Source organism: Buteo buteo, chromosome 16 (genome assembly GCF_964188355.1).
Source record: "Buteo buteo chromosome 16, bButBut1.hap1.1, whole genome shotgun sequence".
NCBI lineage: Eukaryota > Metazoa > Chordata > Aves > Accipitriformes > Accipitridae > Buteo > Buteo buteo.
The window spans coordinates 4,956,340-4,977,521 of record NC_134186.1 but is presented as its reverse complement, the minus strand read 5'-3'; the positions used below and the strand labels follow the sequence as shown (position 1 = coordinate 4,977,521).

The following is a 21,182-nucleotide window of genomic DNA, read 5'->3' as shown; positions in this document are numbered from 1 at the left end:
AGCAGCCCCACGGGGTGAAGGGGAGCCTGGCTTGTGGCATTGGCAAACACCGCCGGTGACATCCCCATCCGTAGCCACAACAGGGACCCGGGCAGTGGGGCAGAGGGTGGATGCCTTCTCCCCTCCCCAACACCCCCACACCAGGAATTTCTTGTCTCAGCAGAAATCGCTGGGGTTGTTTGTGCTCCACCTCGAGAGATAGGGCTGGAAAAGCCGCTCCTCTCGCCCTGGGTGTCTGGGACTGTCTGCGAGAGCCAGCCGGTTGTGCCAGGCAGGCACCGTCCCCTCCCTAGGAGGCTCCTGCCGTCCCACAGGACAAAGAAAACAGTTTTTCCAGGGTCTTTATTGGCAAGCCTACAGCTGGGTCCCCATCCTGCCCCTTGTCCAGCACCCCATGGCCCTGTCCCACCGTGTCCCCAGCTTCCTCCTGCGTGATGGCTCACACCAAAGGTGCTGATCCAGGGATGGGTGCCGCGAGCATCGCCGAGGGCTGTCCCCAGAGAGCCGAGAGGTGGCTCAGGCCAGGATGGGGTAGGTGGCTTCAGTGGCCACGCCACAGTTGTTGTCCTTCATGGCCATGAGGATGTAGCCGTCGTTGCCCCAGTACGTGGACCAGGAGTTCTTGATGAGCCAGTAGGTCTCTCCCTGCAGGACCCCGTAGCCCACAGCCAGCACCGCGTGGTCCAGCGCTCCCGGCTCGTTTGCTGCAGGGAAAAACATGGGAGATATTTTTTGTGTGGAGAGCATCCCTGTCTGGAGAGCATCCCTGCTCCCAGGGCTGCCAGCCACGCTGGGGCCAGTCCCCTCCTCAACCCCTGCCCAAGCTGCTCAAAAATGAGGAGGGGATCCTGGTGTCCTGGCATCTCCCTGGGCACCCAGGTCCTCCCGTGCCCCGTGTGCCACCCGACTCACCGCACTTGGGCTCATAGTAGATGCCGTTGGAGTAGAAGGAGAAGGTCTTGTGTGAGGCGTCGATGCTGACGGCCACGGGGCCGTGCTTGTAGATGGCAGCTTTGACCGCCGTGATGTTGCCCGAGGTGACGTTGACGTAGCCTGTGATCTTGGCCAGCATCTCAGACTGGTTGTAGTGGCACAAGCCGTTCTGCAGCACCCAGGGGACACACACACACCTGTGTCATCAGGTGCCCCCAGCTCCCCTCGCTGGGACCCTGCCCACCCTGGCTGCCCCTGGGCAGCTCTGCTCTGATGCAGGGAGTGATCTGGGACTCAGGCTGGGACAGCACCCTGGCTCTGACCCCTCTGCCCTCCCCTCCCCACCATGGTGGGACGTTTTCCCAGTTGCTGCAGGGACACAGCATTGCCCGCACGCAGCACGGGGAGCTGGCTCTGCACCCCAAGCCCTGGGGGGCTGTTGCCTGTGTCTTGCAGCCGCGTCCCTGTCCCCGGGCAGCCCTGCTCCATCCTTGCACCCCAGGGTACGGAGGGACCCATGACACCACCCATGGGTGGAGAAGCCTTGTCCCTGTTTTGCAAGAAGAAACTGAGGCACGCGGTGATGAAACTGCCTGGCTGAGCCCTGAGGCTTGGCTTTAGACTGGGCTTTGAACTGCAGGGAGCCTGGTGCCTTGGGGACGAGGTGACATCCCCATGTCCCAAGCCCATTAGCACCTCTGACCCATCCTAGTTGGCCCCACCATGGCTTTAAAGCCCCAGGGGTCACATCCTGAGATCTGGGGGACCCCGGCAGGGATACAGGGCCACCCTCACCTGCCCCTTGTAGGTGCCGTAGGACTCGGTGCTGGCGATGCCGCCGTGTTTCTTGATCCACTCGTAGGCTCGCCACTCCTCGCCCCCGTCGCAGGCGTAGTTCCCGAAGCCCCAGGAGCAGTCGATGAGGACTTGTTGGGACAGGGGGGTCAACACGCCGGTCTGGGGGGGATGACATGCTGCAGGGACGGGGCCAGGCACTCAGGGCACCCCAGCTGTCCCCGTGGGGCATGGCCCCGCTCTCACCTTGAGGAAGAGGGCACCCTCCATCGCGCCCGTCGTAGCAAAGCTCCAGCAGGACCCGCAGACGGCCTGGTCCTTTACGGGGGTCACGGCACCTGGGGACAGCGGGATGGGGAGTGAGAGGCTGGGGTGGCACCAGGGGATGAGGGCAAGTGGAAGAGAAACTGAGGCAGGAGTCAAGGACTCACTGTGCTCCCAGAGGCAGTGCAGCCAGGGCTTGGTGCTGAAGCAGAGCAGGGGGGCAAATGCACCAGCAAACCTGTGGGACCCCTGCCCTTGGGTTGGGTCAAGCTCTGGGGTTGTCAGTCCCAGGTGATGGGGACATGAGGGGAAGCCTGATTTGGCACCCCCTTATATCTGGGGCACCAGACTGAACAAGGGCCAAGTGCCAGTCGAGCTGCCTCTTGCTGGATGAGCCCTTCCTCCATCTTCCAGTTGGTGAGGAGAGCAGGGACCATAGGGAAAATGTGGGTCCCAAGGGACAGCGCAGCCCCACCGGGTCCCCAGCGCAGAGACGGAGAGCAGGGCAGCTCGGTTGGACTTTGCGCTGGCCCGGATGAGGAGGGCTCACACCTTCCTCATCGCAGCCTCACACCACCCCGCAGCACCCCGCCGGCGAGACCCCCGTTCCCCCGACCCCGTACCTACCGTACATGCGCCAGTCGAGGCTCTCGGGCAGGATGAGGCCGGCGTAGAGCTCGGTGGGGAAAGGCTGCCCGTTGTTGGGAGCGCCGCTCCGACGACGGCCCCGCAGGGCGGCCAGCTCCTGGGGCGTGCGGTCGGCCAGGTGGTTCAGCGCCAGCGTGTAGGAGAGCGCGGCGCGGTTCTTCGAGTGCACGAACCTGCCGCCGCGGCAGGGATGGCATCAGCCGGCACCGACGCCATCTCCCACCGCAACAGCGGTGCAACCCCCCCGGGGATGAGGAGCACCCCCAGGGGGTCGGCATCCCCCCGTCTGCCTGTACCTCATGTTGTGCACGAAGATGCTCTGCCTGTGCTCCAGCTCCCGTGCAGAGCCGTACCGCCGCCCCAGTCGCCTGCGGTAGTGGTGGAAGACCTCGTGGGCCCAGGGCTGGTGCCGTCCCACCAGGTCTTCCATGGGGTTTGCCAGCACCCGGTGCTCCGCCGCGCTTCCCGGCAGCACCCCGCACTTCTTCGTCTCTGGGGAGCAAGGAGGGGATGCCATCAGCCCGAGCCCCAGGGGCAGGATGGGGGGGCCCAACCCAGCTCACCATTGATGGGGAGGTCGAAGATGGAAGGGGGGAAGCTGTTGTCGAAGTCGGTGTAGGCGATCTCGTACTTGTCGTAGTGGGAGCCCAGCAGGCTGTTGTAGCCCCGCATCTCGTAGTGGACGGGGGCCACCCCGCAACTGGAGTTGGTCACCCATAGGGTGTAGACGTTCTTCTTCTGCGCCCAGCGGGTGACGTTCTGCCAGACGGCGCAGTACCGGCCCCGGTAGTACTCCTCCCGCAGGAACTGGGGGGGACATGGCATCAGGGAGATGGGGGGCTTTGGGTGGGGACCCCCCCAACGCATGCTTCTCCCCACCCAGCCCCTTTGCAGGAGCCCATTGCTCCGGGTGCATGTACAGCACCTTGCACCAGCCCGTACCGGGCTCTCAGGCTGGATCCAGCAGCTACGTGGCCATTAGCACTCAGCCATGCATGGGATGGAAAGAGGGGCAAGAATTTGGGGTGCAACACAGGACAGACGTCCCCCTGTCTAGCTCAGTCCTGGGGACACCCCACTGTGCACAGTTCTGTATGTGCACCCATAGCAGGGGGGGGGGGGCCTGGCTGCACACCCCTCCAAAAGGCTCCAGGTTTTTCCTGTGTGTTTCCAAGCTCTCGCCCTGTGGGCACGCATCCAGCTCAGTGTCCAGCTTGGTGACAGCTCGCTGTCCCCGCCACTCACATGCTATACCCCTCCTGCTGCACCCAGCCCTGCCGGAGACTGGGGCCGGCGGGAGCTGAGCCGCCATGCAGCAACTTGCCCAAGCCATCCCGAAACGCCGGGCGTTCGTGTGGGCTGCAACACGTCCCGACACGGCTGCCGGGGTTGGGAAAGGAGCCAGGAGTCCGGCCCCAATCCGGGTGGGGAAGTGACCCTCCCTGCACCCTGGGGTGCGGGGGCATGTCCTAGCCTGTCCCAGCACCCTGCACCCCCTGGGATGGAGAGGAGCACCTCCAGCTGCCCAGCACCCCCACCCAGAACCTGAAGATGCTCCGGGCAGGGGGTCGGATCCAGGCTCGGGCATTTCTCACCTTGAAGCCATCCATGCTTGGGAAGACGCTCTGAGCCTTGACGACGTCCTCCTTGGAGCCGGGCAGCTGGAAGCATTTCCTGGTGTTCACCTCCTTCTCGGTGGTCTCCGGCGTGATCTTGTACCGCATCCCGTAAGGCTTCACCGCAGCCAGCTGGTAGGTTATCACTTGCCCTGTGTCAGTGGGAAGGGGAAACTGAGGCACGGCGGTCCTGCCCGCATCCTCCCTTTGCACAGAGGTGGCACCGGTGCGGGACGGGCACAGCCCGGAGCGGATGGATGCCCGCCTGCTTACCCCCGTAGTACTGGATCCGGCTCTTGTTTCCCGTCAGGTTGTACCAGGCTTCGAAAGGCTCCTCGATCTCAGCGTAGGGCAGGTTAATGACACCTGCGAGGCCCCCGGCGTGGGACGCGGGTCAGCCCCGAGGCCTCAGCATCCCGACATCCCTCCCCAAGCCCCCCAGCACCCACTGAGCATGCAGACCCACAGCTGACCAAGCTGCTGTCCCCATGGGTGCCGGGTCAGGGAGAGGCACTCGGCTGTGGGAAGCTGCCCCAGTTTGGCGCTGGGACGGCTTGGTCCTGCCCGGTGCTGAGCATCCTCCGCTCCCCCCTGGCAAAGGTCGCTGAGGGGTCCCGTTACCTCGGACGTGGTAGATGGAGCCGAAATGAGGCGGTGGGCGGGAGAGCCCATAGTCCTGTCCTGAAAGGCAGAGAGGGGCAGGGGTGAGTGGGGGGCTGTCCCCCTCCATGGCCGAGCAGGGGACAGGGTGGTCGGGGCAGGAGGGTGCCCAGACCGGTGCTCCCCTTCCCTGCAGCCCCTCCTGCGTGGGGTGGAGGGGCTTGGCCGAAAGCAATTCCACAAGCCCACCGGTGGCACATGCAAAGGACGCCGATGCACTGACACCTTCCCAGGGCCAGATCCAGAGTCGGCACCATGCCACAACCTGCCGCTACGCTGGAGTGAGCCCTGCGATGTTGCATCCCCAGGGAACCCCAGCTACTGGGGTGGCTGTTGGGTGATGTCCCCATGGGAGGCAGTGCCACCGCGGGGCTGGTGGCTGTGGTTTGGGATGATGTTTCCGAGGAATGATGCAGCCAAGCTGTGCCCCAACAAGCAGGGCATAGTTGAGGGGTGCAAGGGAGCTGGCTGGTCCCTCCTGGTGTCTCCCGGTGACCTCCCGAACCTCCCTCTGGGCTCCCAGCTTGTGCAACCCCACGCCAACACGCCTGCCACTGGGAACTGGTCTTTCCCTCTGTCAGCATCTTCCTCCTCGCCGGGAGCGACCCGGCAGCACCTGCCCCGGGCAGCTGGGACCAGACCTGGCTCTACTTCTGCACCCGAAAACTGGGGCAGGCAGGGACTGGCAGCCCCTGCTGCCTGTACCCCAGGCCGTCCCATGGGTGCTTGTCTCACCCTGAGTCTGGGCACCCACAGACGGTGCCCGGGGCAGGAGGAGCAACGATGGTTCTGGCAACCCCGCAACCCTCCTGGGCTTTACGGCCACCCAGAAAGGGGGGTCCCGCAGGGGCATGGTCCCCCCCTGCCACCCTTGTCCCCTCCTGCTGCTTCTGGTGACAGCCTGCCTGGCTTCCCTGCCTGCTCTTCGCAGGCAGCAAAGCCAAGGAAACAGCTTGGGCTCGTACACGGGTTAAAGCCCATCTGGCTCGATTTAGCCTTATTTTCACCCCCGCAGCCCTGCCAAGCCCTCAAGGCACATCCCGTCCCCCCCCTTTTTGGCCTCCCCCCCCCCCCAACTCTCCTTTGTCTTGGAGAAACTGCAAATTTGGGGACCCAACAAGCAAGAAACCGCTTCCCCAGCCTGCCTGCCCTGCGTTCCCAGCAATGCAGCATGGGGAGGGGGGCGAGACCTGCCTGGGTGCCCCCAGCTCCCAGCCCTGGGGTGTCCCCAACGGGGACAGTGCCGCAAGGGGACAGACTCACCCCGGACGGCGACGCAGAGCGCAGAGGCCACGAGCCAACGTTGAACACCCATCCTCGCCTTCCCGGTTCACCCAGCACCACCGGCTCTCAACTTTAAGCTGGAGCCGGCGGTGGTGAAATCCGGCAGAGCCAATGCAGAAACTGGGGCCCTCCCCGGAGGAGGGAAGGAACCGGCATCATGTGGTGCCTGGCGGGGTGCATGGGGGGGCCGGGCACCCTGGGGTGCTCGACAGGGAGAGCGTGTCTCGGCAGGGTCCCCGCAGAGGGAGATGGAGCAATGCTGGGTGCTGCAGGGGGACGGGAGGTGCAGGATAAGCCCCAAAGAACCACAAGCAGCATTGGCGGGGGGGTTGCAGACTGGATGGATCCGTGGGGGCCCCCCCCAAGCCTGGCAGGGTAATGGGGTGCTGGGAGCTGTGCGTCACCTCCTTGTGCAGGGGTGCAAGGGGAGAGCCTCCCTGGGGCTAGCGTGCTCTTTGCCAGGCAGCCCTGACGCCAGGGTGATGGGCAGGAGGCAGTGCCCATAGCAGAGGGCCAGGGCTGTGAGCGGCTCAGCGTTAACAAACCAGGCCCTGAGACTGGGAGCACTGGGAACTCTTTGCTGGGAGGGGGGCTTGAATAGAAAGAGGGCTGAACCAGCCGTGGGGCACAGGGAAACGTGGGCACCCCACAGCCAGCCCCGAGGAGATGGGCTGAGCCACCCCAGCCCCCAGGGTTTGGGCAGAGGGCTGGAAGCAGCACGTGTCACCCCTCGCTCGCTGCTCGGCCTCTGTGACCACAAGGAGGGAAACTGAGGCACGGGGCCACAACCGGGCTGAAAGGGAGACCTTCATCTACCGAGGCAAGGGAGCATTTCGTCCAGCAACACAAGGAAACCACCCGCCTTCCCCTAAACCTTTACCTGCCTCTGAGGGCTCTGGGGGCTCCCCTGCCCCTCGTTGCCAGGGCTCCAGCCTCCCCAGGTGGTGGGAGAGAGATGGGGACACTCCTGGAGGGGGGGGGGATTTATATGCCACTACCCCCGTTTCCATCCTCCACACAGGGAGCAGGCGGGGAGCCCTCTTGGCAAGGCTGTCCCCCCCTCCAAGGCGATGTCCCATGCCAGGCTGTGACCCCCCCAGGGATGGAGGAAGCCCATGGCAGCCCCTCTCCCCACGGTTTGCCAGTCTCACCCCTCCCCGAGGGTGCTCCCGAGGGGACCAGTATTCAGCATCTCTGACACCCCAGGACCTGCCCTGTCCCCTCCATGGTGGCAGCATCTGCCCTGCCTTGTGCCAGAGCACCCTGCCAGCATGCAGGCAGCTGCGGTGGGGGGGGGCAGGCAGGGATCAGGCAGCTTTTTTCAAGGCAGAGGGTAAATACCCTCCCTGGGGCTGAAGCCGGCCAGAAACACCTGAGGCTGCAATTTGGGAAGGGTCCTGGGAGCCCAGGGGGGAGCCCGGAGGGGCTCATCGTTCTGCAGGTGACCGCTGCTGTGCCCTGTCCCCTCCCAGGGATGCTGGCAGGGCTGGCTCCATCCCCAGCGGGGTCTGGATCCCCCCTCAGCAAGTCCCAGAGAGCCCCAAAAGCCCCCAAAGCTGGGATTAAAGGGGAGCTGTGAGCCCAGGATGAGTCAGGGTGGGGGGGGGGGTGTGACAAAGCGAGCGTGGCATCAGCCTAAGGGGTATGTCCCCATCCTGGTGGGGACCCCGGACCTCTGCCAGCCCTGCCTGTGTCCCCCCCCAGCCCCGTGAGAACAGGAAACGGACTCTGTCACACAGGAAAGAGGTCAGCCTGCAAGGGCTAACCACAGGGCGAGGAGGAGGAGGAGGAAGGCTCCAGAGAGATGGGAGAGGACCCCCCCATTCACCAGCATGCAATCCAGCCTGGCTGTGCTGGGAGACAGGGTGGCCAAGCTGGGATGCAGCCAGCTCCGGGCTGGAGCAAAACTGCAGCCCCCCCTGTCCTCCCCACACACCCTCAGCCCCGCTTGGGAGCACGGCCCCCCCGCCAGAAACTGCGGCGGGGGGTGTGAGGTACATAAAAATATCACCAGCTCCTCGTTGTCACCGTCCCCTGCAGCAGGGGGGTGGCTGGGGGCCGTGGGGCCATGCAGGATCAGGCCCAGGTGCAGCTGCAGGGAATATATTCAGCTGGGGAGGTTTTGCCTTGGAGGGGTGGCTGCCCAACACCCCGGATCGGCATGGGGGTTCCCCAGCGAGGGACCCCCACCAAGACCCCCTTGATCTGGTAGTTGGGGTGCCAAAAGCTTGAAGTGCTCTCTGCAGGGTGGGTGCCCCAGTGCCCTGGACTGGGAGCCCAGGCAGGGTGCAGGGGGGCTCAGACAGGGTGCTGGGGGGCTCAGACAGGGTGCTGGGGGGCTCGCTCCCTCTCCCAGAGCTTGACAAAGTTTGTGGGTCGGTGTGACCGATGCCAAATCTTGGGGTCACCCCACCAGCAACTTTATCTGGATAAGGGGTCTGGTATCTGGTGGGCTATCGATAGCCACAGCAACTGCACAGAAGCTGCACCCCCATCCCTGGGGGGACACGCAGGACCCCCCCCGGCACATGGTCCCACGCTATCTGCCATCCGCCGGGCAAGGTGGGCTGCTCGCTGCCCCTCCACGGCTCTACCCTGCCCCGAGTTCACCACATCCCGGCAGAGTCCCTGCGGCAGAGACCCTGTGCCAGGAGGACGGGTGGCTGCTGCGTGCGCTCCGCCATCAGACCGTCACCTTATTCCTGCCCCTCGCAGGGTCACAGCCCCCCGTTCGCCATACGCTGTCCCCGTGCCATCCCCTGCCTATGGATGCTGCCTCTGGGGGGGGGTCAGGGGGGCAACTGGGCGACGCCAGGCTCTGTCTTGGGATGGGTGCAGGCAGCACCCCAGCCTGGCACAGCCTGCCTCCGGGAGCGGAGCTGGATCCCGCAGACCCGAGTATCCCCACGCACACCCCGTAAAATCCCAGCGGGCAGAGCCCCGGGGGAGCCGCAGCAGCGTCCCCCCCCCGTGCTGCTGGGGACCGAGAACCCCCCCGATACCATCCCGTCCCCCGCCACGCCACCTCCACGGGCAAGCGGTGGGCCCCGGCGAGCGGTGCCGGAGGGTGAGCCGGAGGGTGAGCCGGCGGCCGCCCCGGCTGGGCTGGCTGGTACAATGAACCATTGCTGGGAGAGCGGGGAGGAAGGGGGGGCGAGGGGAGGGGAAGCTCTTGCTCGGCTGCGAGAGCCGCCAAAGAGACAGGGGAAACACACGCACAGGCGCTCCCGCTCTCCCCGCGGCGTCCGCCTCGTCTTGCCCTGCCTTGCCACCCGCCTCGACACCTCGGCCCGGTTCGGATCGCTGCGGTGGCACCCGCCGTCCCGTCGGGAACTGGGAGCGGCGTGGGAGCGGGGGTCCATGCGAGCCGGAGCGGGGAGGGCTGACGGTAGGAGGGATGTACGGGGCTGGTTGGGGGTATGGGGTGGGGAGGGGGGGGGGGCTTTGCCCCCTGCAATGTGGGGGGGTGTCTCTAAATCCCTTTGCTGTGTGCTGGGGGGGTTGCTGAGAGTTGCCCCCCCCCGTGACGTGGGGTGGCTCTGGGTCCGCCACGGGATGGGGCGCTGAGCTGTGGGCATGGAGGACCCCCACCGGGGGGCTGCCGGGGGGGTGCCACTGGTCCCTGCCCTTACTGCTCCCCCCTGGGCAACACCAGCCTCTGCAATGAGCTGGGGTGGAGGGCCGGGGGGGCGGGAGACCCCCATCCTCCCCATCCTGGGGGGCAGCAGGTCAGCGGGGTGGCAGCACGCCCGGGGCTACAACGTGGGGAGGGCTGGGGGCAGCCGCCAGCTCCGGCTCGCCCTCCCGGCACTAATCGGCGGCGACGCCGCGGCAGGGAGGCTGCGGAGACAAATGGTGCTTTCGCCCACGCCGGACCCGAGTGCTGGGGAGGGGGCAGGTCACGGCACCCTCGGGGACGCCGGGTTGGGGGGGACACGCACACCTGCTCCCCCCCCCAGCCCCGCAGGTGCCCGTGGTGTGCCAGCCCAGCAAGCGCTCACGGAGTGGGGGGGATGCTGGGGGGGCTGAGGTCTCCCCAGCCAAAGCTGGGGGCAGCCGTGGGGGGCTCAGGCCCTGGCCGGAGCGGGCGCTCCCCCCCGCTGCCTGCAGCTCTGCCTCGTCCCCGGTCCTTGGTGTGTCCCAAGGAGGGACAGGAATTCGCCGCTTCCTGCCCTGCACAATTCCCTCCCCGCCCCGCTCCTCCTGGGACATTGTATTTGGAGCCCTGGCCGGCTCCCTCCCTCCGCCCCTGCAGCCCCTCGGATCCGGGAATTGCTCTTCTTCCAGCGGAAATCCTGCTTTCCCAGCCAGCGGTGGGGCTGGGAGGCTGGAGGGGGGGGGGATCCCTCCACCGTGGGCATCTTCTCCCAGGGTAGGGGGTGAGGGACACCCCCTGCCATGGCCCTGGACGCTGGCGGGTGGGCTTGTGGGGACAGATCGCTTTTGGGGGGGGTGGCAAGTCCTTCCTCTTCTGCCCCGGGGTATTGGCGGCGGGGGGACGGTGTCCTGCCACCTCCTGGAGTTGTCACAGGGATGATGCCAGCTGAGCCCTGGCCATGCCCAGCTGGGACACAGCTGGTTTGGGGGGCCGGCAGCCCCATTTGAACCCTGTCCTGCTCATGGGCAGGCAGGGGAAGGGGTGTCCCTGCGGGCATCGCCCTTGGAGAGTGCCTGGGAATAGCACCATGCCACCACCGCGCTGCCGACGGGCACAGCCGGCACTTCCAGCCCCATTACGTGCCCCAACCAGGTTGGGATGCCCCATTAGGAAACCCACGCTCGCTCAGGGGATCCTCTTGTGGCTGTCACCCTGTCTGCGTGTTCCCGGCAGAGCATTGTGTCCCATCCCGCCGCCTCTGCCCGTCTCCCCGTGTCTCGTGGTGGTCCGGAGCCGTATGCTCGTGGTGTGGGTCTCTCCGGCCACAGCGGGACCCTGTCCTCAGGAAACCTGCTCCCACTGGGGCTGAGCTGGGCTAGGGGCTGCTCTGCTCTGCTGGGAGCTTCCCGGGACTTGCCAGGCACTGGGTGAACTGGGGGGACTGGGGCAGGAGCAGGGATCTACCCCAGGGTCCTGGCTCCAGGTCGCAGGGCTGGACTCGGGGCTGGGGGTGGCAGGGAAGGAGCAGAGACATGTCACTGTCTGCCACCACGCGGAGCGGCAAGATGTGTCCTCTTGTCCTCTCCCCAGGTCTGGGGGGGTCCTGGGCACGGGATGGGGACACGGCTCGGGGTCGTGTGTCCTAAAATGAGACACCTTCCCCTCCTGCGCTGCATCTGTGTCGTGCCTCAGTTTCCCCGCTGGGACCAGGGACGTCCAGAGCCATGGGGTGATGGAGGAGCCCGGGCAGGCTCCCGGCTGAGCTGTGCAGCAATCTCAGTTCCTCTTCCCCTGGGGAGGTTGCGGCAGGGCAACGAGAGCCACCGGGGTGCAGGGCCGAGGGGGTGGGACAAGGCATGGAGGGGGGGGCACAGGCTACCCAAGGGGCTGCAGCCACCGCTCAGTCCTGCTGCGGTCCCTGCCCAGTCCCCCCAGCTGCCACCTTCCCCAAGGCCTGGGATCCTGTCAGCCCTGAGGTTCCCCTTGGCGGCCGCAGCACCATCCTCTTCCTCGCCCTCCTCCCCCACGCCGTGCTCCTGCTGCTTCCTCCTCCCGCTGCGTAGGTGCCAGTTAGGTTGCCCCTCTGCCACCCACATGCTTCCCGTGGAGCCGTGGCACGTGTGGGTGCTGGGAACCCATCCTCAGCCTGGCAAATACCACCCTGGCTTGTCCCCACGGCACTGGGTGCGTGACGTTTCCAGCAGCCCCCATATCTCTCCGTGCGGCTTCATCCCCCCGGAGCCTGACCCCTCCGTCGGCGGTATTCTCCAGAGGGGAATGGAGGCAGGGGACGGGGGCGATCCCCACGGGGTGCCTCGGCACCCAGGGTGACGCTCAGGGTGACACCGGTGTGCACCGGGACGTCGCGCTGCAGCTCGGAGCTGGGGATGGGGCTGAACCGCCCCGTGTCCTGGGGGGGCCGGGGAGCAGATGGATGGGCGGCCGGGGATGCGGCTGCATCGTGCCCAGCCGTGCCCGGCGGAGCGGGGGCAGTGGCAGGGGTAACAAGTTGGCTGGGTCTCAGCGCGGGGCGGGAGCTGGCAGCTCGGCCAGGACCGGTGCCGGCGGAGCCGGTGCGGGAAAGGCTCGGTTGCCATCTGCTCCCAGGCTCCAAGCAGCTCCTTTTCGGGAGAGTCGGGGCCAGACGCCAGCGCGTAGCCATCGGACACGGGACCGGCTGCGTCCCCTCCCCAAGGACAATGCAAGGGGATGGGTTTTGTGCCACCCTGCCCAGCTGGGAGGTGGCAGGGACCAGCTCGGGGGTTTTGTGGATGCCCAGAGAAGGGGAAGCGTGGATGCAACGCTGCTGCGCGGTGGCTTGGCATGGCACGAGCAGCGGCTAAACCCCGTGGTGCTGCGATATTTCGGGTTTGTGCTTGCCTAGAAGATGTTCCTTGCTTGCCCAGTCCCTGCCAGCAGCCGTGGCAGCACTGCTGTCGCGCTCGGCACGGAAATTTAGCAAAATGGGAAGTTTCTGAGCGCAATGCCAGCAACGGGGTGGGTGATTCCCACGCAGAGGGGACAGAGTTTGCGAGAGCTGGGGATGTTCATCGGCTGAAATAGCCACTTATTGTCAGCAAAAATAAAAACCCCAACCAGCCAGGCCCTCTCGGATTTGGCAATGCTGCCGTATCTGCAACGGCCACGGTCTTGCCGTACTGCTGGTGTCGAAAGCGAAGGTGAAAGGGGGAGAGCCGGGCCTTTTCCACCCCCCACCGAGAGAGAGGAAAGTGAATCAAAGACTGTGACGGGGGAAACCCGCCTGAATCATCTCATCCGCCCCAAAATCTCCGTCACCTCCTGCTCTCCGGAGCACAGGGGACAGGACATGGCTGCCGGGTGAAGCCCTCCGCTCTCGGGCTGGAGACGGGGCGAGCTCTGCGGTATCGCTGCAGAACCCTCGACCGGAAAGTTCTGACCAGTCCAGACTGGGGTGGGTGGGTGGCCGGCACCCAGGGGAGGTAACAAGGCTGGGGACAGAAATGTCTCCTTGCAGCCACGGCGGGAGAGGTCCGATTTCCTCCTCTTCCTCCGTGACACCTTCGCTGCCGAGCGCGGCCCCGGCCGGAAAAGCAGGGCCCTGACCGCAGCGAGGCGAGAAGGGCTCTTCCTTCCCCGAGACACCAGTTTCCCCCGCCGAGCGGAGGGGATGGCGACGGGGATGCTTCGAGGGGCTCCGTTCCACCCGGCTCGGCTCTCCCTCCAGCCTTGGGGCAGCTGGGGGACACGTCTCCCCCCCGCCCCCCGGAGGGAAGTGACCGGTTTGTTGAGGACATGGTGGGACAAACGCCCACTCAAGGATGTGGTTTCAGCCCGTGCAGGGGTATCGCGGTCCGTGCAGGGGTGTTTCACCCCATGCGGGGCTGTTGCAGCCTGTGCAGGGCTATTGCAGTCCATGCAGGGCTGGTTTAGCTCCTGCAGGGCTATTATAGCTCATGCAGGGGTGTTTTAGCTCATGCAGGGGTGTTGCAGCCCATGCAGGGGTGTATCAGCTCATGAAAGGGTGTTTTAGTTCATGCAGGGGTGTTGCAGCCTGTGCAGGGGTGTTTCAGCTCATGAAGGGGTGTTGCAGCCCATGCAGGGGTGTTTTAGCTCATGCAGGGGTGTTGCAGCCCATGCAGGGGTATTTTAGCTCATGAAGGGGTGCTGCAGCCCATGCAGGGGTGTTTCAGCCCATGCAGGGGTGTTTTAGTTCATGCAGGGGTGTTGCAGCCCATGCAGGGGTGTTTTAGCTCGTGCAAGACTATTATAGCCCATGCAGGGCTGTTGCAACCTGTGTGGGAGTATTGCAGCCTATGCAGGGGTATCGCAGCCCGTGCAGGGGTATTGCAGCCCATGCAGGGGTGTTTTAGCTCATGCAGGGGTGTTTCAGCCCATGCAGGGGTGTTTTAGCTCATGCAGGGGTGTTGCAGCCCATGCAGGGGTGTTTTAGCTCATGCAGGGCTATTATAGCCCATGCAGGGCTGTTGCAGCCCATGCAGGGCTGTTGCAACCTGTGTGGGATTATCGCAGCCTATGCAGGTGTATTGCAGCCTGTGCAGGGGTATTGCAGCCTGTGCAGGGGTATTGCAGCCTGTGCAGGCGTATTGCAGCCCATGCAGGGGTGTTTTAGCTCATGAAGGGGTGTTGCAGCCCATGCAAGGGTGTTGCAGCCCATGCAGGGGTACTGCAGCCTGTGCAGGGGTGTTTCAGCCCTTGGAGGGGTGTTTCAGCCCGTGCGGGGCTCTTGCCTTCCGCCTGATGCCCTCCCTGGTGTCCACAGGTGCCACTTCTCCTCCCCAAGGTGACATGGAGCAGCTGAAGTGACCCGAGGAGCCGTTGCAGTGAGTGGGGTCGCCGTGGACGGGAGCACCCGTGGGTGCCAGGGGTGACGTGGGGTCCCGCAGGCAGCACTGCCCTCCTCGCAGCCTGGTCCCTGACAGTGGCAGTGCCCGTGGGGGACCCTGGTGTCCCCATGTCACAACCCAGGCACCCAGCTTGCCGTGCCGGGAGGTGGCAGGACCCCACTCCTCCTGGCGCCGGCGGGGTGGGCACGGGCTCCTGTGTACACGCTCTAACTGGGACCACGTGTGCACACACGTGTGGACACGCGTGTGCCATGCCGGGGGGGGGCGCGGGGCTCACGGTCCCTCTGTCCCGCAGGCCGTGCCCAGGATGGGGTGTGTGCACTGCAAAGAGAAGGGATCTGGCAAAGGGCAGGTGGGGGGTGAGGTGAGCCCCCCCCCACTCCCCACCTCCCAGTATGACCCCGACCCCACGCAGTCGGGCACCATCTTCACCCGCATCCCCGACTTCAACAACTTCCACGGCACGGCGGTGCCCTCGGCTCCATCCTTCACGGGGCCGGGGGTCTTCACCTCCAACACGCTGCACATGAGGAGCGGGGGCATCACAGGTCAGCGCGGGACCGGGTGCTGGAGGGGGGGGTCCAGCTGTACCCCTGAAGTGCCGGGGTGTGGGGGGAACCCGGGGGCTCACCACCGTCCCCTCTGTGTGCCGCAGGCGGTGGCGTGACACTCTTCATCGCCCTGTACGACTATGAGGCCAGGACGGAGGATGACCTGACTTTCCAGAAAGGGGAGAAATTCCACATCATCAACAACACGTGAGCCCCCCCGGACCCCCTGCCACCCCCAGTGCCCCCATGCCACCCTGGGGAGGTGTCTCCGTGCCACAGGTACCCCCCGCAGGACCCAGGCTGGGGACCCAAACTCTGCCTCAGCTCCATTGCTGGGTACCTGCAAGAGAGCCAGGGCCACATGTGTCATGAGTTGGGCGGTCTCAGCAGAGACGTGTGCCCTCCGTGGCAGGGGAGAGCGGGACCTGGGGGTGCTGTGTGCGGGGAGGCGAGGTGCAGGGCAGCCAGGTCCGTCTGTCTGTCCCTCCTCCTCACTCTCGGTTCCTCTTTCCCCAGGGAGGGTGACTGGTGGGAGGCCAGGTCGCTGAGTTCGGGCACCACGGGTTACATCCCCAGCAACTACGTGGCCCCCGTGGACTCTATCCAGGCAGAAGAGTGAGTACAGGGGGGACAGGGATGGAGGCAGACCCCAACCCCATCTGCCTCGGAGCCAGGTTTCCTGGCACCCCCGGCGAGCCCCGGCAGCGCCGCGGTGCTGGCAAGGGGCCGCGGTTGCGGGGTCCTGTGGGTGCCCCTCGGCGGTGCCCTCCCGGCGCTGAGCCCGGCCCCGCGGCAGGTGGTACTTTGGTAAGATCGGGCGCAAGGATGCGGAGCGGCAGCTCCTGTGCCACGGCAACTGCAGGGGCACCTTCCTCATCCGGGAGAGCGAGACCACAAAAGGTACGGGGACAGGGACGGGGACACGGGGGGGGGGGGGCTGTGACCCACGTCCCTCCCTGACCCCCCCTGACCCGCACCCTCCACGTAGGTGCCTACTCCCTCTCCATCCGGGACTGGGACGAGGCCAAGGGAGACCACGTGAAGCACTATAAGATTCGGAAACTGGACAACGGGGGCTACTACATCACCACCCGCGCCCAGTTCGACACCGTCCAGCAGCTGGTCCAGCACTATATAGGTACGGTGGGATGGGGGGCACTGGGGGGGGTGGCATGGAGGGGTGATGGGCAAGAGGCAGCTGGCTGGGTTTAACTGGAGAAAGAGGGGGCTGTTCTGGTGGTGGCATTAGGGGACCCCCTGGGGGTCCCCCCTCTTCTGTGTCCTCGGTGCAGGGAACACCCGGCCTCTCCGGAGAAGGTAAATAGCTCCTGGGTCTGGGTGGGCATCAGCCACTGCCTGGGCACAGCCGGGGAGGATTGGGGGTCCGACTCAGCCCGAGGGGGTGCGGGACCGTCCCTGGGGGGGGCGGTGCACCCCATTTATGTGTGTGCATGTCGGGGGGTGACTGGACCATGCAGGAGCCTGGGTGATGCCCGGGGTAGCAGGTGGGGGGCAAAGGGCTGGCGGGGGTCCGTGCCCATGCTGATGCCTGTCCCCCCCACCCCGGTGCCACAGAGCGGGCGGCTGGGCTGTGCTGCCGCCTGGCCGTGCCGTGCCATAAAGGAACGCCCAAGCTGGCCGACCTCTCGGTCAAAACCAAAGACGTGTGGGAGATCCCCCGCGAGTCCCTCCAGCTCCTCAAGAAGCTGGGCAACGGGCAGTTTGGGGAAGTGTGGATGGGTAGGGCCCGGCGGGCAAGCCGGGGCGAGCGGTGGGAGGGTGGCGGGGGCACCCCCAGGCCTGGCAACCCCCCCCCCCCATGGAAGGGCTCCTGCCTGCTGGGACAGGCTGAGCGACACGTTTGCAGCATGGGGAAATGTCCCGTGTCCTGCTCTGGGGTCACAACGGGTACCCCAGGATGCCCCATGAACATCCCTGCGTGGGCAAGCAGCCCCCCCGCCCCCCCCATTTCAGATGGGACCACAAGCAGGAGTCAAGACCAGGCCGGGGGGTCTCCTCTTCGTCATCCTCTTCCTCCGGCGCCCCGTGCTCCCTCCGCTCGGCGTGCATGCTGCATTCATCCCATCGCACCCCCTCCCTCCCTCCTCCCCTCCCTGCCCCCCCCTCACCCCCCCCCCCGCAGAATATAACGACGGGTTGTGCCATCTGCTAACCCGCGCGTGCCCCGCTATGAAGCCCCAGACCCTGGGATTAGCTAAGGACGCCTGGGAGATAGCGCGGGAATCCATCAGCCTCGACAAGAAACTCGGCATGGGATGTTTCGGAGACGTGTGGATGGGTAAGGCTGGCCCAGCCGGCCAGGGGTGGGGGGGGGGGCACGGGGGGGGCACGAGCAGTCCGGTCCTGCCCTGGCAGGCAGCATCCCGGGATGCCAGGCGGTACCCACTGCTGTGGGGGAGATGGCAGCTTGGCACAGGCTCCCCCGTGGAGGGATGGGGTATGGGGTAAGGTTGGCGTTAGGAAATGAGCCCATAGGTGCCCTGTCCTCATGCCGTGGGGTGAGGGGGACTCCTTGTCCTGAGTGGGGTATGGTGGTATCATGCCCCTTCCTTGCCCTGCCCTGATTTCCTTGCTCCTCCATCCATGCATCCCTCCCTCCCTCCCTCCATCCATCCATCCATGCAAGCATGCACCTCTGCATCCCTCCCTCCCTCCATCCATCCATCCATGCAAGCATGCACCTCTGCATCCCTCCATCCATGCATCCCTCCATCCACATACCCCTCCATCCACGTACCCCTCCATCCCGGCCCTGCCCCTGGGCTCGCCGTGACCCCGCGTCCCCGGCCCAGGCACGTGGAACGGCACGACGAAGGTGGCGGTGAAGACGCTGAAGCCGGGCACCATGTCACCGGAGGCCTTCCTGGAGGAGGCGCAGATCATGAAGCGGCTGCGGCACGACAAGCTGGTGCAGCTCTACGCCGTTGTGTCGGAGGAGCCCATCTACATCGTCACGGAATTCATGAGCCAGGGTGAGTGGGGGGCACTGCCCGAGGGACACCCCACCCCCCCCCCAGTTTTTTCTTCCCCCAGCTCTTCTGCAAACCTCACCTTGCCTGGGCACAGCTGGGGCGGGCAGGGAGCTGGTCCCCGGCTTGCAGGGGAGGGCACCCTTGGGTGGGCACGGCTGCTTCTTGGACGCTTTGACTGGCACCCTCTGCCTTGCAGGCAGCTTGCTGGATTTCCTAAAGGATGGGGACGGCCGCTACCTGAAGCTGCCCCAGCTGGTGGACATGGCTGCCCAGGTACTGGGGAGACTGGCACGGGGCGGGGGTGCCCCCCAGGGGATGCATCCGGGGGGGGTCCTCACTGCTTCCCCCCACCCAGATCGCGGCGGGCATGGCCTACATTGAGCGGATGAACTATATCCACCGGGACCTCCGCGCTGCCAACATCCTGGTGGGAGACAACCTGGTGTGCAAGATCGCTGACTTCGGCCTCGCTCGCCTCATCGAGGACAACGAGTACACGGCGCGCCAGGGTGAGCCAATTGGGTGCCCCGCTGTTTTGGGGATCGCTGCCCTGTCCCCTCCGTGCTGCATCCCACCCTGAGCCTGGGGGTGGTCATCTCCAATTCTGGGTGTCTTGGGTGATGGGTGCCCCAGGTGATGGGTGCCCCAGGGAATGGGTATCCCAGGGAATGGGTATGCTGGGTGATGGAAACCCCGAATGATGGGTACCCCGGGTGATGGGTGTCCCAGGGGATGGGTGCCCAAGCTGATGGGTGTCCAAGCTGATGGGTACCCGGGTGCAGGGTGTCCCTGAGTGCAGGACACCCTCAGTGCAGGGTGCTCCAGGTGCAGGGTGCCTCTGGTGCAAGATGTCCCAGGTGTGGGGTATCCCCGGTGCTGGGTGCCCCAGGTGTGGGGTACCCCGGGTGCGGGTGCAGTGGGGTGCCCCAGCCGTGGCTGACCTGCCTCCCCTTGCAGGTGCCAAGTTCCCCATCAAGTGGACAGCCCCAGAGGCCGCGCTTTTTGGGAAGTTCACCATCAAGTCGGACGTCTGGTCCTTTGGCATCCTCCTGACCGAGCTGGTGACCAAAGGCCGGGTGCCCTACCCAGGTACGGCCCCACCGGGGCAGCGGGCACCCTTGGGGCAGGCTGGGCAGCAGGGTGCGGACGGGGCAGGGGCTGACCCTCCCCAGCACTGCCACTGGCAAGGCTTGCTCTGTGCCTCAGTTTCCCCATCAGAGAGACCAGCGCTAAGCTGGGCTCCCTATCCGAACCACGGGGCAATGCCACTGCGTCCCTTGGCGTGCCTCAGTTTCCCCACTGACTTGTCCCCATGGGGTTGCTGGTTGCTGAGAGGAGTGGTCCTTGTCACGCAGGGATGAACAACCGGGAGGTGCTGGAGCAAGTAGAGCGGGGGTACCGCATGCAGTGCCCGGGCAACTGCCCCCCGTCCCTGCACGAAGTGATGGTGCAGTGCTGGAAGCGGGAGCCTGAGGAGCGTCCCACCTTCGAGTACCTCCAGTCCTTCCTCGAGGACTACTTCACCGCCACCGAGCCCCAGTACCAACCGGGGGACAACCAGTGACCCGGTGCTGCCACCCCCCAGCCGGGCTCTGGGGTGGTTTTTGGGCAATTCTCCCCCTTTTTGCAGGGCGGTTGTTGCTCCCTTTGCCTGTGCCCCCCCCCCCCCCCAAAACGCCTGTCGGGGGGTGCCCTGGGGAGGACAGGGGGCTTTGCACAAAGATTTTGGACTCGGAGAGGGGGCAAAGCTGTGTTCCCCCCCCCCAGCCCCCCTTCCCCTGCCCCGGCCCCTCTCTCGTTGCCTTTACACTCAGCTTTGAACCTGAGAAGTGCTTTGGCTGGGGGGAGGAAGGTGGGGGTACCCCACTGTTTCCCCCCAGACACCCCTAGCCCTGCAGCAGCAGACGCCTTGGGGGGGTGGCCCTCCCCATGCCAACCCCAATCTCCTCTCCCCCGGCTCAGCTCTGTGCACCTGGGGGGGTTCAGCCCCCCAAATCCTGGAGCTGACCTGGGAAAGGTCACCTTAACCCCCCCATCCTTAATATCGTCTTTAATTTATGAGATTTTATACCCCTCACCCTAGCAGCCAGCTCACCCCCAGGGATCCCTGCATTTAGGGGGATCCCCTTGCCCCCCCCCCCTTTTATCTTCTCTCCTTATAGTAGAGTCAAATCCTGAAAGCCATAAACCTCTGCTTGCACTGGGGGGGAACGAGGGGTCCTGGGGGGGGGACGAGCGGTCCTGGGGGAGGCCAGGGGTGCAGGCTGGGGGGGGGGGGGCAGCTCTGCCCTGGGGGCTGTTTCCTACTGCCCCATGCAGGGTGGGAAGGGGGGTACGGGATGGGGTCACCCCCGCAGCGCTCGGGGGGGGGGTCCCGGCTGCAGCTTGGCTCAAAACCCTGCGGCAAGCATTAACAGGGGCTGGTGGGGGGACTCGGGGCGCAATGTGAATGTGATGGCACTGGAGGCGGGGGGGGGGGGATGCCACCCTGCCAGCTGGCTCCTGGGGGCCGGTTGCCCCCCTGGGCACCCCATTTCCTGGGTGGGGGGGTGCCTGTGGTCCCAGGCTTGGCCCCAGCCCAGCTCCCCATGGCCAGGAGCCCCCCTGCACCCATGGGGCAGGGCTGGGGGGGGGGGGCAGTGCTATCCAAAGGGGGGGGGAGGAAAGGGGAGGGGAGGGATTTGTTGTTTATTTTTTTTTTAAATTCAATCTGTAAATAGAGAGAAATAAAACCTTTCTAACAAGTGGAGGGAGCCTGAGTCCTTCCGCCCCCCCCCTTAGGGAGAGGGGCTGCCCCGGCAGGGGGATAGACAGCAGGCAGGGTGGGTTGGGGGGGTGGCTAGAGCTGGGGGGACAACCCTGGATTGCAAGATTTGGGGTGGGGGCACCCATCCCCATGCAGGGGGGCTCCCAGGTTGAGCCAAGCCAGGACTGAGGGCCGTATCCTCACCCCCTCCAGCCCCATGGCACAGACATACCTCGGCCTGGGGGGG

General features: G+C 65.6%; 2 protein-coding genes across 4 annotated transcripts; one reads left to right on the top strand and one right to left on the bottom strand.

Moving 5' to 3' along the window:
• Nucleotides 1-333: 333 nt before the first annotated feature.
• On the bottom strand, nucleotides 334-6,358 carry LOC142040640 (digestive cysteine proteinase 1-like). Its single transcript, XM_075048736.1, has 11 exons — nucleotides 6,180-6,358; nucleotides 4,878-4,937; nucleotides 4,530-4,622; nucleotides 4,236-4,408; nucleotides 3,204-3,447; nucleotides 2,937-3,132; nucleotides 2,620-2,813; nucleotides 1,975-2,066; nucleotides 1,729-1,890; nucleotides 913-1,102; nucleotides 334-704 (listed from the first exon to the last, which is right to left on the bottom strand). The coding sequence occupies exons 1-11, from the start codon at nucleotides 6,229-6,231 to the stop codon at nucleotides 517-519; spliced, it is 1,644 nt and encodes a 547-aa protein (XP_074904837.1). The 5' UTR covers nucleotides 6,232-6,358; the 3' UTR covers nucleotides 334-516.
• A 3,038-nt stretch (nucleotides 6,359-9,396) lies between these two features.
• Nucleotides 9,397-20,398, top strand: FGR (FGR proto-oncogene, Src family tyrosine kinase). Of its 3 annotated transcripts, none has more exons than XM_075047598.1 (13): nucleotides 9,397-9,588; nucleotides 14,561-14,621; nucleotides 14,941-15,193; nucleotides 15,301-15,403; nucleotides 15,713-15,811; nucleotides 15,993-16,096; nucleotides 16,185-16,334; nucleotides 17,340-17,495; nucleotides 18,010-18,189; nucleotides 18,386-18,462; nucleotides 18,545-18,698; nucleotides 19,147-19,278; nucleotides 19,545-20,398. In XM_075047598.1, exons 3-13 carry the CDS (start codon nucleotides 14,953-14,955, stop codon nucleotides 19,751-19,753), a joined length of 1,605 nt encoding a protein of 534 aa, XP_074903699.1. In that variant the 5' UTR covers nucleotides 9,397-9,588; nucleotides 14,561-14,621; nucleotides 14,941-14,952; the 3' UTR covers nucleotides 19,754-20,398. The 3 variants fall into 3 exon arrangements, with proteins under 3 accessions (XP_074903699.1, XP_074903697.1, XP_074903698.1); XM_075047596.1 differs by lacking the exon at nucleotides 17,340-17,495 and adding an exon at nucleotides 16,772-16,936; XM_075047597.1 differs by lacking the exon at nucleotides 17,340-17,495 and adding an exon at nucleotides 16,772-16,936 and having other exon boundaries at nucleotides 9,397-9,589; nucleotides 14,582-14,621.
• Nucleotides 20,399-21,182: the final 784 nt, after the last annotated feature.